The 21,165-nt window shown below is 38.2% G+C and overlaps 1 protein-coding gene across 3 annotated transcripts in view; it reads left to right on the top strand.

Moving 5' to 3' along the window:
* The window catches only part of LOC117394391 (enhancer of polycomb homolog 1-like), a 55,236-nt gene that overhangs the window by 27,169 nt on the left and 6,902 nt on the right, over positions 1-21,165 (top strand). For 2 of the 3 annotated variants that reach the window (XM_033992617.3, XM_033992615.3), the window contains 9 exons: positions 9,059-9,218; positions 15,938-16,083; positions 16,502-16,708; positions 16,833-16,981; positions 18,733-18,892; positions 19,379-19,552; positions 19,862-19,951; positions 20,071-20,219; positions 20,516-20,871. In XM_033992617.3, coding sequence (XP_033848508.3) covers positions 9,119-9,218; positions 15,938-16,083; positions 16,502-16,708; positions 16,833-16,981; positions 18,733-18,892; positions 19,379-19,552; positions 19,862-19,951; positions 20,071-20,219; positions 20,516-20,871 — 1,531 coding nt within the window. In that variant the 5' untranslated portion in view covers positions 9,059-9,118. The remainder of the gene's footprint in view (positions 1-9,058; positions 9,219-15,937; positions 16,084-16,501; positions 16,709-16,832; positions 16,982-18,732; positions 18,893-19,378; positions 19,553-19,861; positions 19,952-20,070; positions 20,220-20,515; positions 20,872-21,165) is intronic. The other variant, XM_033992616.3, reaches the window with a different exon arrangement.

The following is a 21,165-nucleotide window of genomic DNA, read 5'->3' on the forward strand; positions in this document are numbered from 1 at the left end:
ATATATATATATATTGGTAAGTCAATAGCAGACCATATGTCAAGTATCTCCTTGAAATTAAACAGGATCTAACACTAAAATAAATACTTTTATACCACAAGCATGGGTATATCTAGCGTGGGAATAACATGCTTACCGGAGCTAGTTTTGAATGTGTTTTTGCTTAAATTCCAATCCAGTGAAATTCAGGACGGAGCTGCGCTTCGGTAGTTCAAACAATACTGCCACTTATACAGGGTTTATAACAACTGTAAAATGTTTGAGATTTCAGATTCCGATTTCCTTATTGCCTTGAATGGTAACTGGCATTTCTTGACTACACTCAATCTGCCTGCATATTTAAATTCCAGGAGATTTTATTCTAGAGAGGTGCACCTAGGCTGCAAATTGATAGACTAAGGTTCAAGGTTCTATCTAAAAAGATGGTTGGGAAAAGGCCATGAATAGAATTTGAAATGAATCATCATAGTCTGTTGAAAATAAAAGTAAAGATCCACCAGGTAGAATAATTGATTTAATAAGTGTTATGACATGCATTGCAGGCTAACCTAGGGTCTCGTGTTTAACAAAGCGAATCAGAAAGTCTCTTGCAGATCTGGATCTTTACAGTTCTTTCAGAGCTTGGTAAAGCCCCCTTGGTTTCTGTTGGAGAGCTGAGGTAAGAAAACGGGTCGAAACATATGATTTGCATTGAACTTGCGTACTTTGGTCTTCCTACTTAGTCAGGAACATAGTTTAATGCAGCTGATCAGAAGCAAAGAATACATGTATTGCATTAGGCTAATTAGCACTTAACGGGTTTCATGAGGCTTCAATGAAGAATCTGAGTCTTCCCTCAAAGGTGAGTGCTAACAGTATTTTGGGCATTCGTTAAAAATAAACAGAGGCGATCAAGCCTTAGTTATACTGTACCATGCCTTTTTCAGCTCTTGCAGTAATGTACCCAAGCTTTTATACTGTTTAGTAGTATGTCCACAGCAAAGACCAAGAAGGAAGTAGGTTATGTTATGGCCAACATCAAATGAGCTGTGCAAATCTAAACTTTTGGGTTAGTTTGACAATTTTAAACATGGATTCCCACTCAGTAGTGGTTTAATACTTGAATGTTAACACTGTAGTGCTAATTGGAGTGTGGGAAACCAGCCAATTAGGTGTAAAGGCGCACATGTGCTTTTTGTCCTTCCCAAACACATTACATTAAATCTGAAATTCTGTACTGTACCACCAACCTATGTACCCATCTGACAGGAACCAAGAAGTGGTGCCCTCATACCTGTATTTGTATCTTGGTAATTGCTTTCCTTGTTCTTGTCATCAGTATTTAAAACTACAACTTACTGAACTGCCCTACTTTTAAATCTTGCAATTATAACAGTTTAGCATACATAGTAAAGCTTTTTTTAACAAGTGATTTTGGGAGAGTGGTGATTTATTTTTTCTGTTCTCTGTTCAGATAGTGGAGGGCAGTGTAATCCAATGGCAGATGAGGACATGCAAACAGTCAGTTTAAATGAGGAGAAAGACCACAGGACTGCAAAGCAGAGGGACAGACAGGAAGATGAGAACTAATACATGAAGATTGTGTTTTCTTTAAATAAACTTTTGACAAGGACCGTTTACAATTCAGTAGTAAATATCTGCAGTTTTGTCTTTTTGAAACCTGGCATATTTCAATGTCTCAGATGTTTAAATAGTTCAACTTCTTGAAGTGAATGTTGTAAATAAAGTTTAAATTTCAGTCAACATGAACCATGTTGGAATTACTACTTTTATCAATTTCCCTTTTTTTTTTTTTTTTTTTTTTTTTCTTCCTGTGACACACTATGCTTTTCCCAGAAAGGCAACTTGGTATGCTGGTTTAATTAGGTTGTTCTCCATTATTTCCTTGATGTATTAAGAAGCTTATTCATGGCTGTCATGGCCACAACATATGCCATATTCCTTACCAGTTCTTCTTTATTGGATTAGCGTTGAGTTTGACACGCAGACCTTAAACCCATGCACTTTATTACACAGGTTCATTTCAAATTAATCATCCCAGCGCTGTTGGTGACCATTGTTGTGTGCTCACATCAAGTTAGCTTTATTTGAAGGTAAAGAATGCTAGTGTTAATCAGGTGGATTTATTTTAATTGAGGCTTAACAATTCGCTTCTACAATAATTGTAAAGGAGCTAGTTTACTTTTTGTATTTACCACATGGTGCAGTTCAGTGGGTAATTTTGTTTTGACACAAGCTTCCCCAAAAAGATGAACACTTCTGTAACCTGCCCTGACCATCATATAATTAAGAATCCCTGTGTGGGGCACTTGTATGAGTTTAAATCAGCTGCCAGTGCACCTGCAACTGCTAAAATCGCAGCAATTTCAGCTGGCAACTTCAAATTTCCAGTGCTATGGGAACTCCAGATAAAATCGAAGAGGCCCCTTCACTTTGACATGTGACTTTAGATGGCTGCCATATTGATTATGATAAAGACTTTGGATTTTGCAATAATTGGTTTGGTACTTGGTACACAGCTGTATTCTGCAATTTTATCTCCTGAAGTTTTGGGCATATCTTGCAAGAACAATCTTCAGTGTCAATACTGCATATCTCAGAAACCATTTGAAGTAGAGACTGCACATGTGCTGACCAGAAATGGCTGCAATATTGAGGTCGTAAAAAATTAACCCATATCAATGATACAGAACGCACACTTTGACATAGTGTATACACTGTTGTATTCTATGATTCTCTCAAAGTTCCATTACGTTAACCATTTCACGGACGCTTTTTTTTAACATTTATAATACAGATCTCTTTAAGAAGTCTTTTAAACTGTAATATAGGAGGAAAGGATAATAATGTAAGTGATTCTCCTAAAGTACTGTATTTGTCATTTTACATGTTCTGCAGTTTACTAGTACAGTACAACCAGGAAATAATTGAATCTGATCTGCCATCCTAATGTTTGCACGGGACAGATTGTTTTTGCTTTTAACACTGACCTATACCCCCTGTGGGGGGATGGGCAACCATCTGTATTCCTAGATAAAGAAATGTATAGAAAATGTGGTCTTACACTGAGGAACTGCTGGGAAGTTTAGTCTATATCCTTCACACAATCAAGAACAAACCCTCGCGACTAGCACTCTGCTATGCAAAAAGAACCAGGCTCCATTTGCAGAGCTGGCAAATGTTAGTCAACAGAGAGTTCAAGAGTTCATTATATACCCCAACCCTCCTCCCTTTCCCCTTGCACATAAACACACATGCATTAACAAAGCTGGTCCTGAGCACAATCACACACTTGTTTGCCAAACATGCAGAAATTCTGTGAAGAGTATGGGAGAACACTACTGTAAAAAGTAGATGCACCTAATGACAATTGGTGGTCTTGAGTTTTCATTCATTGTAAGATGCTGTTAGGAACTGCTGTATAGGTATGTTGCATAGGATTTAGTGGCTCGAGGATCAAACCACTGTCTTTGGGTGTTGGAGATCAGTGTCTGTACCAGAAGAGCCAGGTTCTGTTGACGAAGCTCAGTGTCTTCATTACTCAACTTTGTCATCTACTGTGTGACTGATTTCTTTGCAGCACCAGCACTGACTAAAGGTCGAAGACTAGTCTAGTCCCGAAAGCAAACAAATAGAGCAGTTTACATACTTTACTCTTTGTCTCCGCCGTGCAGTTTGAAATGAATGTCACAGACATGGTTTTTGCAGTTTATTTTTTTACTTTGCAGGAATGTTTATTGTTTACACCAGAGCTCACATGAGTTAAAAGGTATGGTAGTATCATTAAGTCAACCAATGTGAAGGAAGAATAACTTAAATGTATATACTGTACTGTGGGGCTGAACAATGAGAGCAATCTTGATTTGGATTCTTCCCAATGTTAAAGCAGAACTCTGAGTGGCCATCTGTTGGTGCCTGTTGTCTTGGTGTTTTTCAAGTACAGTATAAGATGTATTGTGTTGTAGTATACAGCAAGTTCATCTGAAGAATAAAATTGTTAGGTGGGAGGAGAAAATTCTGTTTTCTGACCACACTAATTTTAAAGAAACCTCAAAACATTAAAATATAATTAATTGACCACACTTTCTTCTAGACATTTGCAAAAGATTATTTCCACCCATTTTCAGTTTACTTTTAAGGTACTGGCTTTGCAAGCAACTGCTTTAGCATGTGCATTCAGTGTAACAGCAGCAGAGGATCTGGTTCAGGGGAACAACTTCACTTCTACTGATTTGCTTACAGTACTGTAGAATAACATTTGATTCTCCATTCAGTAGTTGTGGAAATGCACAATACCTGGCTTTTAATGAGCTAGTGCGGCCTCTTTTCAACTTCAAGATGAATCACTTGGTGATCCTTTATATCCAAGGGCAATTTGTGATTGCTGGGGTCAGGAAATCTACTTGTGTTCTGTTTGTTTTGGGTTGCAAAAATAGGTCCAGCTCTCAAAGTAACAAATCTGTCTTGCTAAGTATGCATTGCAGCGCTTATCCAGCCAGTATCCTAATAATTAATTGTTGTAGAATATGAAGTTATGCAGTGGGCAGTACAGTAGCATTGCCCCCCCTCCCCCCCTTTACTGCTTTAATACTTTATGCATTTATTATAATTATTATTTCTTAGCAGACGCCCTTATCCAGGGCGACTGACAATTGTTATAAGATATCGCATTATTTTTACATACAATTAAATTATTTTTTACACTGTTTTTACATGCAATTACCCATTTATACAGTTGGGTTTTTACTGGAGCAATCTAGGTAAAGTACCTTGCTCAAGGGTACAGCAGCAGTGTCCCCCACCTGGGATTGAACCCATGATCCTCCGGTCAAGAGTGACAGACCCTCACAATTCTCTGTGTAAAAAAAGTGCCTCCTATTTTCTATTCTGAATGCCCCTTTATCTAATCTCCATTTGTGACCCCTGGTCCTTGTTTCTTTTTTCAGGTCGAAAAATTCCCCTGGGTCGACATTGTCATTATGTTTTAGAATTTTGAATGCTTGAATCAGATCACCGTGTAGTCTTCTTTGTTCAAGACTGAATAGATTCAGTTCTTTGAGCCTGTCTGCATATGACATGCCTTTTAAACCCGGGATAATTCTGGTTGCTCTTCTTTGCACTCTTTCTAGAGCAGCAATATCCTTTTTGTAACAAGGTGACCAGAACTGAACATAATATTCTAGATGAGGTCTTACTAATGCATTGTAAAGTTTTAACATTACTTCTCTTGATTTTAAATTCAACACTTTTCACAATATATCATCTTGTTGGCCTTTTTTATAGCTTCCCCACATTGTCTAGATGAAGACATTTCTGAGTCGGCATAAACTCCTTGGTCTTTTTCATAGATTCCTTCTTCAATTTCAGTATCTCCCATATATTTATAATGCACATTTGTATTGCCTGCGTGAAGTACCTTACACTTTTCTCTATTAAATTTCATTTACCATGTGTCTGCCCAGTTCTGAATGCTGTCTAGATCATTTTGAATGACCTTTGCTGCTGCAACAGTGTTTGCCACTCCTCCTATTTTTGTGTTGTCTGCAAATAACACGTTTGCTTACTATACCAGAGTCTAAATCTCTCTCTTTTTTTTTTTTTTTTTTTTTTTTTTTAATTTAGTCGTCGCCAATTATTTTACCCCGGTTTTCACCCCAATTTAGCATGCACAATTATTAACTGTATCCCCAGCTCACCGCTCGCAACCCCCCCACCGACTCGGGGAAACGGAGGCTGGAACACGCGTCCTCCGAAACGTGCTCCTGCCAAACCGTCATTTTTCGCACTGCAGATCCACAGCAATGCCACCAGACCTATAGTGCCGGAGGACAACACAGATCTGCCGGCTCCGCTGCAGAACCACAGGCGCCCTGTCGGCCACAGGGGTCGCTGATGCGCGGTGAGCTGTGGATTCCCCTGCCGACCTAAGCCCTCCCTACCCGGGCAGCGCTCAGCCAATTGTGCGCCGCCCCCCAGGAACTCCCGGTCACGGTCGGCTGTGACATAGCCTGGATTCGAACCTGCGATCTCCAGGCTATAGGGCACATCTTGCACTGCACGCGGAGCGCCTTTACTGGATGCACCACTCGGGAGCCCTCAGAATCTAAATCATTAATGTAGATTAGGAATAGCAGAGGACCTAATACTGATCCCTGTGGTACACCACTGGTTACCTTGTTCCATTTTGAGGCTTCTCCTCTAATCTGTATTTTCTGTTTTCTACATGTTAACCACTCCCTAATCCATATGCATGCATTTTCTTGAATCCCTACTTCATTCAGTTTGAGGATTAATCTTTTATGCTGGACTTTGTCAAAAGCTTCCTGGAAATCCTAAATATAACCATGTCATATGCTTTGCAATTTATCCGTTGTTGGTGTTGCATCCTCAAAAAAAAAAATCAAGCAGGTTAGTGACACAATCTCCCTTTCCTAATACCATGCTGACTGTCCCAGGATACTGTTATCATATAGGTCATTTTCCATTTTGGATCTTCTTATAGTTTCCATAAATTTACATATAATAGAAGTCAGGCTTATTGGTCTGTAGTTACCTGGTTTGGTTTTGTCTCCCTTTTTGTGGATCGGTATTACGTTTGCAATTCTCCAGTCTGTCGGTACAACCCGTGTCAAGAGACTGTTGCATGATCTTGGTTAGCGCTTTGCAAATAACTTCTTTCATTTCTTTGAGTACTACTGGGATGATGTCATCTGACCCAGGGGATTTGTTTATTTTAAGAGCTCCTAGTCCCTTTTAACACTTCTGCCTCTGTTCTGCTAAAGTTTACTCGTTTATCCCCTGATCTAAATGGTGGATGTAGATAAGAAACATGAGTGATCCATTGTTGGAGCCCTGTGGCACTCCACTGAGTACATTGTCACAGGTAAAGGTTTCCTCCCCTCTTGCAACACTCTTTGCTTCCTGTGTTTTAACCAGTTTTGTGACTCAGCCTAATGAACCATTCTCTCGAGGTACCATTCCCATTATACAAAGCCTCCTGAAATGCTTTGTTTTTATTCAAACACCTGTGTCTGCTGTCGGTGTATCCTGTTCCTGATGTACCTCTTTGGGTGTAATAGTGTTGATGAATTGAAGGAACAATTTTTATGTTAGTAGTGGACTCTTTTGGTTAACCTTGAGGTTTTTTTAAACCCTTCAACCATGCAGACTTCTGAAGAGGTCTAGAAAAAAGGCGGCCAACCCAGGCCAGTAAACCAAGTTCTTCGGGTATTGGATTTGACCCTTTTATGTTCAGGTAGGTCCTTTTTTATGTGGAAAGTTACTTGGTACTGAATGTGTTAAAATACATTAATAAATTAACTGTGTTGACCTGGTGTTAGAAGATCTGCCTGTTAAGCAGAGAAGCCAGATAGCTGAATTTCTGCAGCAGCTAAAATGCTGGTTGTGAGTATTGTATGATGGGTTGCTTTTCAGTGTGATGCACTATGTGCCGTCAGCCCAGAGCATTGTGTTGGCTAGGACTGTGTTGGTCTCATACTGGCAGCCTGTCCTCATAACATTTTACCCTGATGTGGGGAGAGGGGGGTGAACAGATTTGCTACATGTACCTGTTTGTCTTGGTGGTTTTAGCTGATTTTATTATTTGGAAACAAATATTTGCTTTAGTATAGTAACCTGCAGTTTGACAGTCTTGTTGATAAGCCTTGGTACTCCCCAGTAGTGCTGCACTGTGTTTTTCTCAAGACCTACTGCAGTGATGAAGGCAATAATGCCTAAAGAAATTCAGTGAGGCCAAGATCAGTGCTGGCTCTGACTCCTTGGACTGTGTGGTTCCAGTCTGCAGCAGAAGTTTCTTTTACTGTGTGTAAACCCCTTATATATTTGTACTGATTTTCAGAAACTAGATGTCAAATTATAACCTTAATGGACAAACTGTAAAGCTGTTGTATTGTGTAGTGGACAGTACATTGCACAGATAGCATCCATTTAAGTTGCTGATTTTAAATGGACTCTGCAGTGTTAGCTAAAATTAATTGAATGCCACATAAATATATAAACATTTGTCTACATTTTAATGATACTGATCCAACAAGTTTTGTATTTACAGCAGTGACCGTTGGGTTGCAGTAATATCTGGCAGTTGTTGCCTGGTAATGAAATGTTAATTTTGTTGGATATGGATATCATTTACTGCAAGTGTTGTGCAATACAAAGCCTTATAATGGCTGTATGACTTTCTCTCTAGCCATGGTATTGGGAGAATTTGTTTTCATTAGGTTTCAGCATGCTGCCAAAATGGCTTGGATCAAATGGACCCCATCTCACGACTTCTGAACAAACGTGTGCACACAGATATAATCTTGTTTGCTGTATTTTCTTTAGATTTAGAGACATGAGTGACAAACCTGTGTCTCTTCACAGGGCACACAAGAATACCAAGATCTCCTGTGGGAGATGTGAAAAGGCAGTTTGTCCCTCCCATTTTGTGCCACTTTGGTTATTGTCAGAGCTTATGTAAAAGGCTTTGTAGATTTGTTCAATGAAAACCTTTAAAAATAAATAATAAATTGGGCAGCAGTGTGGAGTAGTGGTTAGGGCTCTGGACTCTTGACCGGAGGGTCGTGGGTTCAATCCCCGATGGGGACACTGCTGCTGTACCCTTGAGCAAGGTACTTTACCTAGATTGCTTCAGTAAAAACCCAACTGTATAAATGGGTAATTGTATGTAAAAATAATTTGATATCTTGTAACAATTGTAAGTCGCCCTGGATAAGGGCGTCAGCTAAGAAATAAATAATAATAATCATAATAATAATAATAATAAAACCTTTGTCTTTTTATTGATAGAAATCCATTAATATACAGGGTCACATTGACCCCACCTCATCAGTTGTAATTCTACCCCACCTCACCACTTAGGTTAGAGTGCTGTCCATGGATGCTTTTAATCTGTGCAAAGTAACATTTTAAAAAGGGAAAAGACTAAGAATTATATAGGTACTGTATGCATATGCAGTATCTTTCCATTTCATTACCAGTATCCAATGCCGATTCCAATAGTTTTTTTTTTTTTTATTTATTTTGTTTTTTTCTGTAGGAACACCATCTCCAGCGGGCAATTTCGGCACAGCAGGTGTATGGAGAGAAACGAGATAATATGGTTATTCCTGTTCCAGAGGCAGGAAGCAACATTGCCTACTATGAATCTCTCTACCCTGGGGAGTTCAAGATGCCAAAGCAGCTTATTCACATACAGCGTAAGTACAGGAACACGTGATTCAGTGTGGTTGGGAGGCTTAAGAAAACAGGACCTTGTAAAGCTAATTTTGGTCTAATCTAGCAAAGCCCTTTAATGAGGTCCAACTTGGTACAGAGATTTGCTGCCATATTGGGAACCATATGGTGGAATGACCCTATAACACATTTTATAAATGGGTTATACTGAAAGTCATGAACTGTCTCCTAGATGTGTCTCTATAGTGTCCTGCAGTCTTGAGTTGTCTGTCTTGTTGCAGCCGGTGATAGTTTTACAGACCAGCAGAGATGCTATTGGTTTATTATTAAAACACATAAATATGGGTTTGTTGGTGTGTGTTGAGTTAACAGTTCTTACTAATGCTAAATAATTAAATAATAATAAATATATTGTAATATTACATGAAGTAAAGAGTAGGAGAAACGTAATCTTGGATTTACAAGTTGAGTTTCACTGCAGCATTATTAGCAATTAATGCTGTTTCCTGTGAAATGTGAAGTCTGAGCCAAAATAATGAAGCAATTTAAGAGCCCTGGCATTGGGGGAGTAGTCATTGTATACCAGTGTAAGACCTCACTTCCAGTGTAATCTGCCATATCCGTGCAGTCTTTTGTTTTTAAATTAAGGGGAGTGCTAGAGATGAATGCTGTCCCTCACAGGTCTGCAAGCTCTACTCATTTCATTTGAGCTCCATTGTACTATAGATCCAGAGTCTAGAGGTGAAAGGTTAATGTGGTACTGTAGGCTGCTGCTGTGTTTTTAAATTGATATGAGAGGTTCTTTGCTACCACCAATATTGAGTGTTCTCTATCTGACCTGTCTATCCTGTGTAACACTTGTGGAGAGGATATTTTTTAAAATCCGATTTCATTGTTTTATACAGCGACAACAAAAATGGGTCACTTACATTTTGTAAAAATTTGGTGTTTCATGCATGTGATTTAAAATAAATAATCAAATGTGTGTTTTGTTTGTTAAAAAAAAAAAAAAAAAAAAGGACGAGCCCTTTTTTGTAGGAAAAATTAAAAATGCTAATTAGAATTCTGCTGTACACTAGGAAGGCACTAGTCAAAATGTTTGTTACAGTACTTAGTTTCTTATAGTTTTCTTTGATGGGGAAAGTGTCAGCATTTGCACACTAGATATATATTTCTCTGTAGGGATGCAACGGTTATGATCTTCCCAAACATTTGCATACAATTGCAAACAAAAGTGAAAACCAAAATCAATTTTTTTGTACAATGAAAGTGTGTCGGCAGTTTCAGCACTAAGCCGGCAGGTGTTTTTTGGGAGCTCATCGCACACTTTGCTCCATATAGATGTTTCATATTAACTTCCTTTAATATGGTAACATAAGTTTAAAGTTATGACAAGACTTACCTGATTGATTGACAGCCTTCAGTAGGGATAACCTCGGCTTCATACTGAGTGTGGGTGTCCAGGGCTGTTTTTCATATGCAAACACTCACCCTGCGTACCATAACTTAAACCTTTTGTTACAAAAAGGGCTTCCTAAGAAGTGAAAAGCTAAAGCTGGGAGTTTGAGTTTAAAAAGTCTGAACTGTCTGTTAAATTACTTTTGTAGGTCTCCTGACCATTTATTATTTATTTACTTGTTGTCCAGGACTCCTTGTAAATGAGGTCCCCGTCTCAATGGGTAAATCTCCTGGTTAAATAAATAAAGGACAATTGCAAAGTACAAACACAATAAAAACATGTGCGATTCAAACTTAATCAGCAGCATGCACAGATGAAATAGAATAAATAAGACCTCTGTTTGTTAACACTAGAACTGCTGGATTTTCGAACCGTCACGTGGGTCACTTTGACCCATACATTTTTAAACTGCTTCGTTATAACAATGAAAGACATACTATCGGATACAACTGAAGTTTTATTCATGAACAACATATCTAATATTTGCATCGCAGAAACACTATTTAAATGGAAAATTAAACATAAAATTAGCGCATATACAGCACGACTACAAACAGTGAAAAAATATAATACACGTTTCAAAAGAAACTGGTATTTACATATACCAGTGTACAAGTGTAAAACTGAAATCACTGTTTCTAATACTATATAAATAGAAAATATAACACTACTTCCGGTATGACGGTTGCATTGTACTCTATGGAGGAGCGTACGCATCTGCCAGCTGACTGTGCCTGCATCCAGGAGCTGTGTTGTAAACACAGACGCAGTTCCATTGAACACCATTGTGTAAACTGGCACATGGAAACCTGTAAAACCGAAATGTTTTTTTTCTAAAAGCAATATAAAAAAATATATATAACATACATTTCATATTAGGCACATAAGTTATTATCCTACCTGTCATTTCAGTTTGCCGTATTCCAATCAAAATGACTACTTTCAAGATTAAATATTTCCTTCTGATATATTCCCAGTTGCATTTCTGGAACAAAACAAAGGATTGTTGTCTCCCCATAGATACACTGAAAAATAAGCAACAAGGCTTTCACTGAGTTGGCATCTTGACAAATTCAATATCATTAGCAATCATTCTCGTAATCGGTCTACAAACAAAGAAAGGCTTGAAATAAAATAAAAAAAAAACACTTGTGCTAGGAGGAGGAGGCATGTCTTGTTTGCTGCATTTACAAAAAAAAAAATAGAATATCTTGCGTTATATTGAAAAAGACATGTATTGTAATGTATGGGTCACGTTGACCCACGTGGCAGTGCTAGGTAGAACTGTTTATAACTTTATCATTTTTGTGATTCTGGCTATCAAACGCCGTCAGGATATTTAATTCATATATTTAGGAAAAGTCAAAAACGGACACACATACGATTTACAACGGAAGAGTAATTAACATTTTAAATGCAAAATAGGTCAAACTGACTGTGACGGTGCCGCGTCCGTCCCATGTGAACTGTGTATGGAATGATATCGGGATGCTGAAATATTTATTTACAACTCGATTGAACTTGGACTATTTGTTGTAACCCGGCAACGATGAAAGAAATAAATACCGTTTTTGAGATGGGGACAGGATGGTTTCATTCTGTACTAATGTATTGTATTGTGTGGTGAAAAAACAAAACAAACAAAAAAAAAAAAAATAACGTACTTACCTTTGTATGGTGAAGGGCCGTGATACACGGGGTAATGATGGTGGTGATGGAGGGGAAAAGAAAACAGGACAGAACGGAAAGGTTAAGTTAAAAACATAAATAAATAATGCGTGCTGAATGCAGTTTAATCTCTCAGCAAACGGGAAAAGGTGCACATTTTTCCGCTTGCCGTGCGATCAGCATTAGCACACACAAAGATTAAATAAATGTACGGTATATTTGCACATATTATCTTGATGTTAGTTGCACGGAGGATTGTTGTGGTGTTTTAAAATTAACTATTTTAATAAAGAGTAACTTAAAGAAAAAAAAAAGATTAGAAATACTTACCATTCAGCAGGAGGGTGTAGATGGAAGGCGCCATTTTGTGGGTGGAGACTAATATAACTTCGGGTTACCAAAAGTGATGTAATGCGGGCACTTTGAGTTTTATTTACCTTATTGCTGTTAATAGCCGGACCCTTGGATGCACCCAGTAGTAGCAGAGGGGAGTAGTTATTATTTAAACTAAGCCACATGCTATTCAGTTATGGGTTTGGGCAATAATTTCTGCATGACTTGAATTTTAATGTTTATACTAGTTATTGATATTTAATGAAAGTATATTTTGTATGGTAACTTATGAATGGGGTTTTAGTAATCTTGGTTGAGTCCCAGGGGAGGAGTTACAGATGGGTGGCTCTATAAAGGGATTCAGTTGGAGAGAGAGAGGGGGGATAGCTGGTATCAGGTACAGCGTATAATGCTGGAGGTAATAGTTTTTAGCCTGCTAAAGGAAGTTTGGTTTGTTAAACTATTTTTTTTTTGTGTGTGTGTTAAAGAAAACAAAATAAGTTATTTTATTTGGTGGAGTTTGTTTGCTGCACGTGGCCACTTTATTTCAAATAAAGGTTGGACAAATTCTCTATCAAATTAACTTGTCTGTCTGTCTGCCTTTCTCTGCCGTTCTGCACTACACCATAATGATCACTCGACCAACCCTACACTGACCCACATGGCGGTTCTAGTGTTAAGGTTAAGTGAAGGAAAAGCATTGGCAGGAGTCTCTAAGCAATTCCCAAATACTCTCTTTAAAACCAGAGAAGGAATGATTATCAAATTCCTTCTATGATGGAAACAGTTCCACGGGAGTTGATGTGATTACTTTGTGTTCTGCATTCTGTTGGCATATTGATTGAATTTGTGCAACGGCTTTTCCTGTAGTCATGTATATCACATGAACTGCAGTTCTACTCGGACATGATTTGCACAACCGACCATGGTGACAATGAGGGTACCAGGAAAATCTGTTGCTACATTTCTTTTATTCTTTCTACACTGTCTGATGTATAATACATTGGTATGAGCAGCGCTCCAGATAAGGTTTTGATCGGAGTAACTTCCCTCCAATTAACACACAGTAAAATGTATTTTCAGGGGGGTAAAATCCAACATTACCTTGAAGTCATGAGTAATCTCGATAAGTACTGTACAATCTTTAATAGTAATGGGGTAGGCATTAAAAAAGCCTTCCATTTTAACTGCAATGTTACTTGGAATTACTGTACATCCACATGTGTGTTCTACAAGGTTCTTTATCAGCTCAGCACATTTGTCGAGGTATCATGCGGACTGCAAATTTAATTACGTTGCTTCTATTTTAACATTAAATTCTTAAACTCAGTGAACATGTTAACTTCAATATAAAGCCATACAGAAATGCATAAATAAATTATAAAACAGTTTTAGCGGTTGCCTGCAGATCCAACGGACGATGGTTCCAGTTGGATTTGTAGCTGGACTGGGGTGTTTACGCTTCAACCTGTGTAGCTTGCTGGTAAATGTCTTATTCTTGCTGTGAGTGGCTGTAAAGACAACAGGGTTAACCAAAGATTGGATAGTGTTTCGAGTTGCTTTTTCTTATGTACGGTTTCCTAGTAACTGAAGACATTGTATTCTGGTAGTTAGTGGAAGTTTTAGGGGAGGCAGACAAGCTGTGCAACAAAATTGCTTTGCGTGTTTTTACACATTTTACAGTGTGTGTTTGATTTCTTAATGTGTAAAAACGGCAGGTACATAGCTTATCTGGACCGTTGGGTATATGTGATGCAATAACACTATCAAGCTTATTTGTCACAGTTAAACAATGTGTGTAATGGTGGTATGTCCTGTTCCCTTGGCTGCACAAATGTAGTTTGGTTTTTACTGAAAACCAAACCGATTGTAACAGACTTGCATCACTATTTGTCTGTAAATGGACATAAATGTTGTGACTCATTTTTTCTAATGGCTGGGGTGTAACACGCTCAATACTATAGAGATTAAGTTAGTGGGATACTTTGAGTGGACTATGGTGCAAATATTTTGGTTGGAAACTGTTCCTTAGGAAATGATTAATGCAAAATGTTTTGTGACAATAGCCAAGTTTTATGTTAAAGCTAGAGGTAAAAGTGCTATTGGATCTTTGCAGAAAATGTATATTTCACCTTCGAGTACACAAACTAGATACTTATTTTTTCAAGGATATATTTGGTATACAGTTGCATAGTTTCTATTTACTGAACCTTTTTTTTGTTTGTTTTGTATGCGGTTTAGATAAATATTAATGCTAGGTATTGTAAACTCTCGCAGCCCTTACACCCGTACCATGCTAATGTAATGTTCTTGCGTAAACACTAGTTGTTGGAAGTCACTGTTTCCAGCAAGGAACATAACATTTTTAACCCTTTGCGGTCCTATGTCGGGCCTAGTCCGACATTACAATATTTCCTTTCCGGTCGATGTTGGACCCTGTCTGACATCATCAAAAAAGATGTCAAGCATAGGTCCCTAGTCGTTTTTTTTCTCTGGAAAAAGCAGAGAAAAGCTTTCCATGGCTGAGAGAAGCCGAAAAAGAGGCGGCATATCTGAGCAATACGCACAGTCCATTCACCACAGACATAACACGGGCATAAACAAACAAGATTGCTGCTTCCGCATCCAGCACTCAAAGAAAATCGCAGACCTTTGGCAAGCTTTTTGAGATGTTATAGTAATAAAATAATGACTTGGATAGCATTATTGAGGAGTTTTGGTGATAAAACGAGTGATCAGGATTTATCAGTATGCACTACTATGAAGAGATGTGAAAAATACAGCGAACAGGGAGTGAGGCAGGACTGGAGATGCAGTACTGAGTGTCCTGTTGATATGCAGTGCCTTTTAAACCTGTTTTACTGTGGAATAAAATTACTTTTAAACAGCTTGTGTGACAGTAAATTGGACCTGACGTGCCTGACAGGCGCTGAATAAATGGACTGCAAAGGGTTAATATTTCAGAATCTTAACATTTTTTTTCTTCCTGAAATAGATTGCAATGAAAATGTTGTTTGTTTTGTATGCAGTTTAGATAAATATTAATGCTAGATATTGTAAACTTAGTCCTTACACCCATACCATGCTAATGTAATAATGTTCTTACGTAAACATTTGTTGATGTTGGAAGTCACTCTTACCAGCAAGGAACATAACTTTTTTAACATTTCAAAATCTTAACATTTTTATTTCTGCCTGAAATAGATTGCAATGAAAATGTTATAACTGCATGAAGACAGCGCCTGTAAACATGATGATGATGATTTTTTGTTCTCTTAATAGCATTTAGTCTGGATGCTGAGCAGCCGGACTACGATATGGATTCAGAAGATGAGGCATTTGTGAATAAGCTGAAAAAGAAGATGGAGATCACCCCTCTGCAGTTTGAGGAGATGATTGACCGTCTAGAAAAGGGCAGTGGCCAGCAGGTAATGCCTGAGAACGGATTACTACTGCCACCTTATGCTCCTTAAAACCATTACTAAACTAACCGTCTGACTACATTGTGAACACGATAACTGCCTTAAAACTTTGATCATACAGTCCGAGCTTCCTATTGAGGAGTTGTTTCTGACTCTCGCATAAACTCTCAATTTTAACCTTTCTGACACTGCGATTTATGAGGACCCCTCTGTATGTGCGTGCACTGGTTTAGAAGGTGTCTTTAGTTAAGTTTAGTTCTCAATATTGTCGCATAAAATTAGTCCCAGAAAATACCACTTGCTTATGCTATTTTTTTTATGATGTGTGAGTTCAGCCCATTGAAATCTGCAGTAAAACCCCAGGAAGTGTGTGTAGTATTTTATCCAGTACACTGCAGGCTGAATTAACTTTCTTAACCTTCAGCTGGTGACTCTTCAGGAGGCCAAACTGCTGCTGAAGGAGGATGACGACCTGATCCGAGAAGCTTACGAGTACTGGATCAGGAAAAGGACAAGCTGCCAGGGCGCCTCCCTCATCCCGGTGGTGAAGCAGGAGAAGCGGGATGGCTCCAGCACGAATGACCCCTACGTCGCCTTTAGAAGGAGAACGGAAAAGATGCAAACAAGAAAGGTGGGCTTGTATACAGTTTGGGCTTGTTGTTTTTATTAATATGTAAAATAGAAATATACAGTTTTAAATTTGTGAGTGTCCTTTTCCCTCTGGTTGCATTATTTGAAAGTGATTTTTTTCACAGAATCGGAAGAACGATGAGGCATCCTATGAGAAAATGCTGAAGCTGCGGAGAGATCTGAGCCGAGCCGTAACCATCTTGGAAATGATCAAGAGGAGAGAGAAGAGTAAGCGGGAGTTGCTGCACTTGACACTGGAGATCATTGAAAAGAGGTAAGGGTACTCTGTGGGGCTGGACCTTTTATTGAAACTTGGCAGCAGACTAAAGCTAATGCAGAACTATAAATGTAACCGAATCCGCATTGTTTTATACAGTAAACCTAAATGAGACTGATTGATTTTTAAAATGACCTTCATTTGGACAGGTGGTCCTTCTAGTTGTTGTTCTTTTATTATTTGTATATAAACATTTCCCTTTGAATTTTTGCAGGTGGTTTTTAAAACTAAAATATTTTGAATGGTTAGAACTGTTAAGAGTGGTTTCTAATATGCTGCCAATTTACTGACTTCTGTTTGTCCCGAAACGTTTTCCTTTGATCCCGAAGTAGTGTCTGTTGGTTGCTGGAGATAAATGCATCAGCACTTTGTCATGTGGGGAGGGAACCTTCATTTGGGGGTTTTAATAACTGATTGCTTGACAACAGCAGTCATTTAAGTGTTCTGTTTTTCTTACTGCTTCTGAATTAATTTTCCTTGCTCCTAATTGTATGTCTGTTCTGTTATAGATTGAATGCATAACTCATGGCAAGCTTTATACAAAAAAATAGTGATGAATTGACATTACCTACCATGGTACTATTTAAGTGAACATGCACTCTTGCACTTAGACATTTTTAAATCTCAAAAAAATGGTCATCCTGTGGACATGAAACTGGTCTGTAATTGTTAATGGTGCCAGATTTTTAACTCCTTAACATTGGTCGACTTATTATGAAATATAGTATCTATGAAATAGCTATAAATCATGTTGCTTTAAAAAAAGTGGTTTATATAATCTGCATCAATTCTTTGACATGAATTTAATATTGGTGCTGGGACGAAAGTGACATTTGCATGTTCAGATATTGGTTCAAGGTTTGGATATTCGTTTTCAAGACGTTATCAAAGCCATTATATGTAACACTGTATTAGTTGAAAATATCCAAGAAGAAAGGTCTTAATTTACCCTTGTGAAATAACTACAAAACAAAGAAAGCAATACAGTAGTTAAATCTTGCGTGTAGTTCAAGTAAAAACAAAGTAGACAACATATTTTTTTGAAATAATCCCTGCCATTGTTGTGTCTTTGCAATAAACATGTTTTCATAAAGTAATAACATTAACTTGAATAAACACTTCAAATAAAATAAATGTGAACAAGGGTTCATTGTACAATGAAAACAATATTTACTCAACATTTTATTTATTTTTGCATTCCACTTAACAAAAGGTAGGATTGCATCAATTAGAACGTTGCTCACTATGCGAGTCATTTTTTTTTTTGTTGCAAGTATTGCCTGTATCATATTGCAGACAGAAACAGACCCTGATTTTTGACTCTCTTCTTTTATATATATATATATATAGTAGCGGCGGTAAGAATCCAAGTGTACAACTTGTATCTTCCAAAATAGACAGCTCTTTTATTTAGCAAATAGTGAACAGCAACACTCACCAGCACGTGGGGCTGATCTTAGCAGAGTCAGAGCGCACCAGGAGAACGTCCCCTACTGTCCGCGCCTGCCAATGGGGCACTGGCAGGACATGGCTCCCACTTACAGCAGTAGCAGTGACACCAGCAGAGTAAATCCCAGCCTCCGCGACAATATAAATAAAATCTCACACAGAATCATTTCTGACGTACATTTTTTTTGCCTTCAAATACGTGTAAAAAAACAATGTGGATATTTGTCCCAGCATTATTTAATATTGTGTTGTTTAATAGCTGTTATACTACATATTTACCATCCTTTCCCTTCTTTCAGGTATAGCATAGCTGACTTCGGTGGAGAGATTATGGCTGAGGTCTTGGCACAGCGACAGCTAGTGAAACCCACATACACATTGCCCATCATTCCACTATCAAATAGCAATCAGTTTAAGCACCAGGATCACATGGAGCTTAAAGAATATAGACCTAATAAGGTGAGTTCATTTTTCCTCCAAATCTCCCTATAAAAATGTGAATGTGTATAGTACCTGGGTAATGGCAAAGACAACACTTTAGTGGATATTGGTGCCATCTGTTAGGCTGGCATCTGGTACAAGGCTTGTGTTCCTGTAATTTGTATATAGTCTTTCTAAAATAAGCTATGCCCTACTTAATTATAATAACGAAGACAAGGACAACATGAATATAAAACATTTCAAAATTGCAGTAACACAGATTAGACTGACTAGTGTGTATATTAAGTACCATAAGAATCCCACAGTTTTTCCCCCCTATAGTATTAAATGAGTAATGATTAGTTACCATTCTCGGAACAGATCTTAAAGTTGTCTGACATTTTCAATCTTTTGTATTTCTGCTCTGCTCTTTATTGTTATTTTAACCGACCTTTTGTTTTTCCAAATCTTTTCCCATCATTTAAAATATATATAATTTTTTTTTTCCCCTATATGCATTTCCAGCCAGAGAAGACAGAAGTTCGGACAAAAAGGAAATATGAGAAGAAGCCCAAAGTCTTGCCTTTATCCACAGCTGCTGCAACTCTGCAAACAAGCCCTGCTGCACTGCCAGTCTTTAATGCAAAGGACTTAAATCAATACGACTTTCCCAGCTCAGATGAAGAATCTTTCCCCCAGGTACAGTTCCATACATTGTAAGGATTTAGAAAACCTGAATTAATTGGTTATTTAAATTGTATTTTATAAACTGAAAGATCAAGTGTTTTTTTGCTTTGTGTGAAACCATTGCCACAAGTTCTATCAATCAGTCAAATTGACTTTAATGGACTTTGATAGGAGCATGTGCTTGTGGAGATTTGGAATTCAATGAAACACAATGCTGCTTGAGATTTGCTCCAATAAGGAACACTGAAATGACTCACAAACAGAAATCATCAGAAATGTGATGCTTTTTCGTGACGCTGTGTGTTTATTTTTTATTTTTAGATCCATTCAGGTTCCTCGGAAGCTGAGGAAGAAAATGACCCAGATGGTCCCTTTGCTTTCCGTCGGAAGGCAGGCTGTCATTATTATGCTGTAAGTGTCTTGACGTGTGTGTTGTGTTTTGTTTTTGTTTTGTTTTTTTTTGTTTTTTTTTAACTGCAGCTACTTCAACTTTTGTACTGAAAACTTTAGATTTGTATTTTGTTGTGCAGTGTCGATCAGACCAAACTGGCAGTTGGCCTTGGTGTAGTCCAGAGGAAGGAGGGTTAGCAGACGTGCGCTACAGATACTGCCTCACTACCCTGACCGTACCCAGGCGCTGTGTTGGATTTGCACGGCGGCGCATTGGACGGGGTGGAAGGTGAGTCTTCTAAGAAAGGTGAATTTTCTTTGTTGAGTAGATACTTCTAAATGTCTGGCTTACACCTTTCACCCAAGGGACTGAAAACAAAGTGACAATTTTAAATGAACCTCTACGTACACACTTTTACATAAGATTATATATTTCAGTAGCGTCTTATCATTTGCAGAATGTAATTAAGTTCGTGTTTTTAAACAATTGAGATGCATTGGTCTAACTACATTTAAAGTGCTTCGATCCTTTCCTTTGTCTGTTGCACATATAAGTGTATTTCTCAGTGTTATTTTTCCCCACAGGGTCTTGTTGGACAGAGCACATACAGACTACGACAGTGTATTTCATCGGCTGGATCCGGAAATGCTTGCCTCCCCACAACACTCTCCCATTGACAAGTTTGCCAGTACCTCAGAAACAAATACCTCGGACAGAAATCCCCCTAGAGACCTCAGTCAGATACTATTGAACATTAAATCATGTCGATGGAGACATTTTAGACCCCGGACACTACTCTTACACAACACAGAGAACACAGAAGTATCCTCAAGGAAACTGTACAGGGGTTTCAATCGAACAGCCTCAGCACAACCTGGGACCCAGGCAGGCAGTACCTCTCTACAAGACAGGAGTGGTGCCCGCTCCACACCGATTGTGGGTAGGTTCTATATGTTCGATATAACCACTGGCTTACTCCTCAAGTGTAAGTTATTGCAAAAGCTGTATTCTGAATTGGTTAAACACAACTAGGAGCTTTGTATGTCACAAAAGGTAATTGGAATGTTTTTCTGTGCATTAAATTATGTGCAAGACCGTGCTGTTTCAATCTTTATTTTTGGACAGCAGTTGATTTTAAGGAAGTCTGCATGGTGTTTTTTTTTTTTTTTTTTTGGGGGGGGGGGGGGGGGGGGTTTCATTCAATGCTTTCATTTTTTAAATGCATTCCTTTGAA

Source organism: Acipenser ruthenus, chromosome 3 (assembly GCF_902713425.1).
Source record: "Acipenser ruthenus chromosome 3, fAciRut3.2 maternal haplotype, whole genome shotgun sequence".
NCBI classification, from domain to species: Eukaryota; Metazoa; Chordata; class Actinopteri; order Acipenseriformes; family Acipenseridae; genus Acipenser; species Acipenser ruthenus.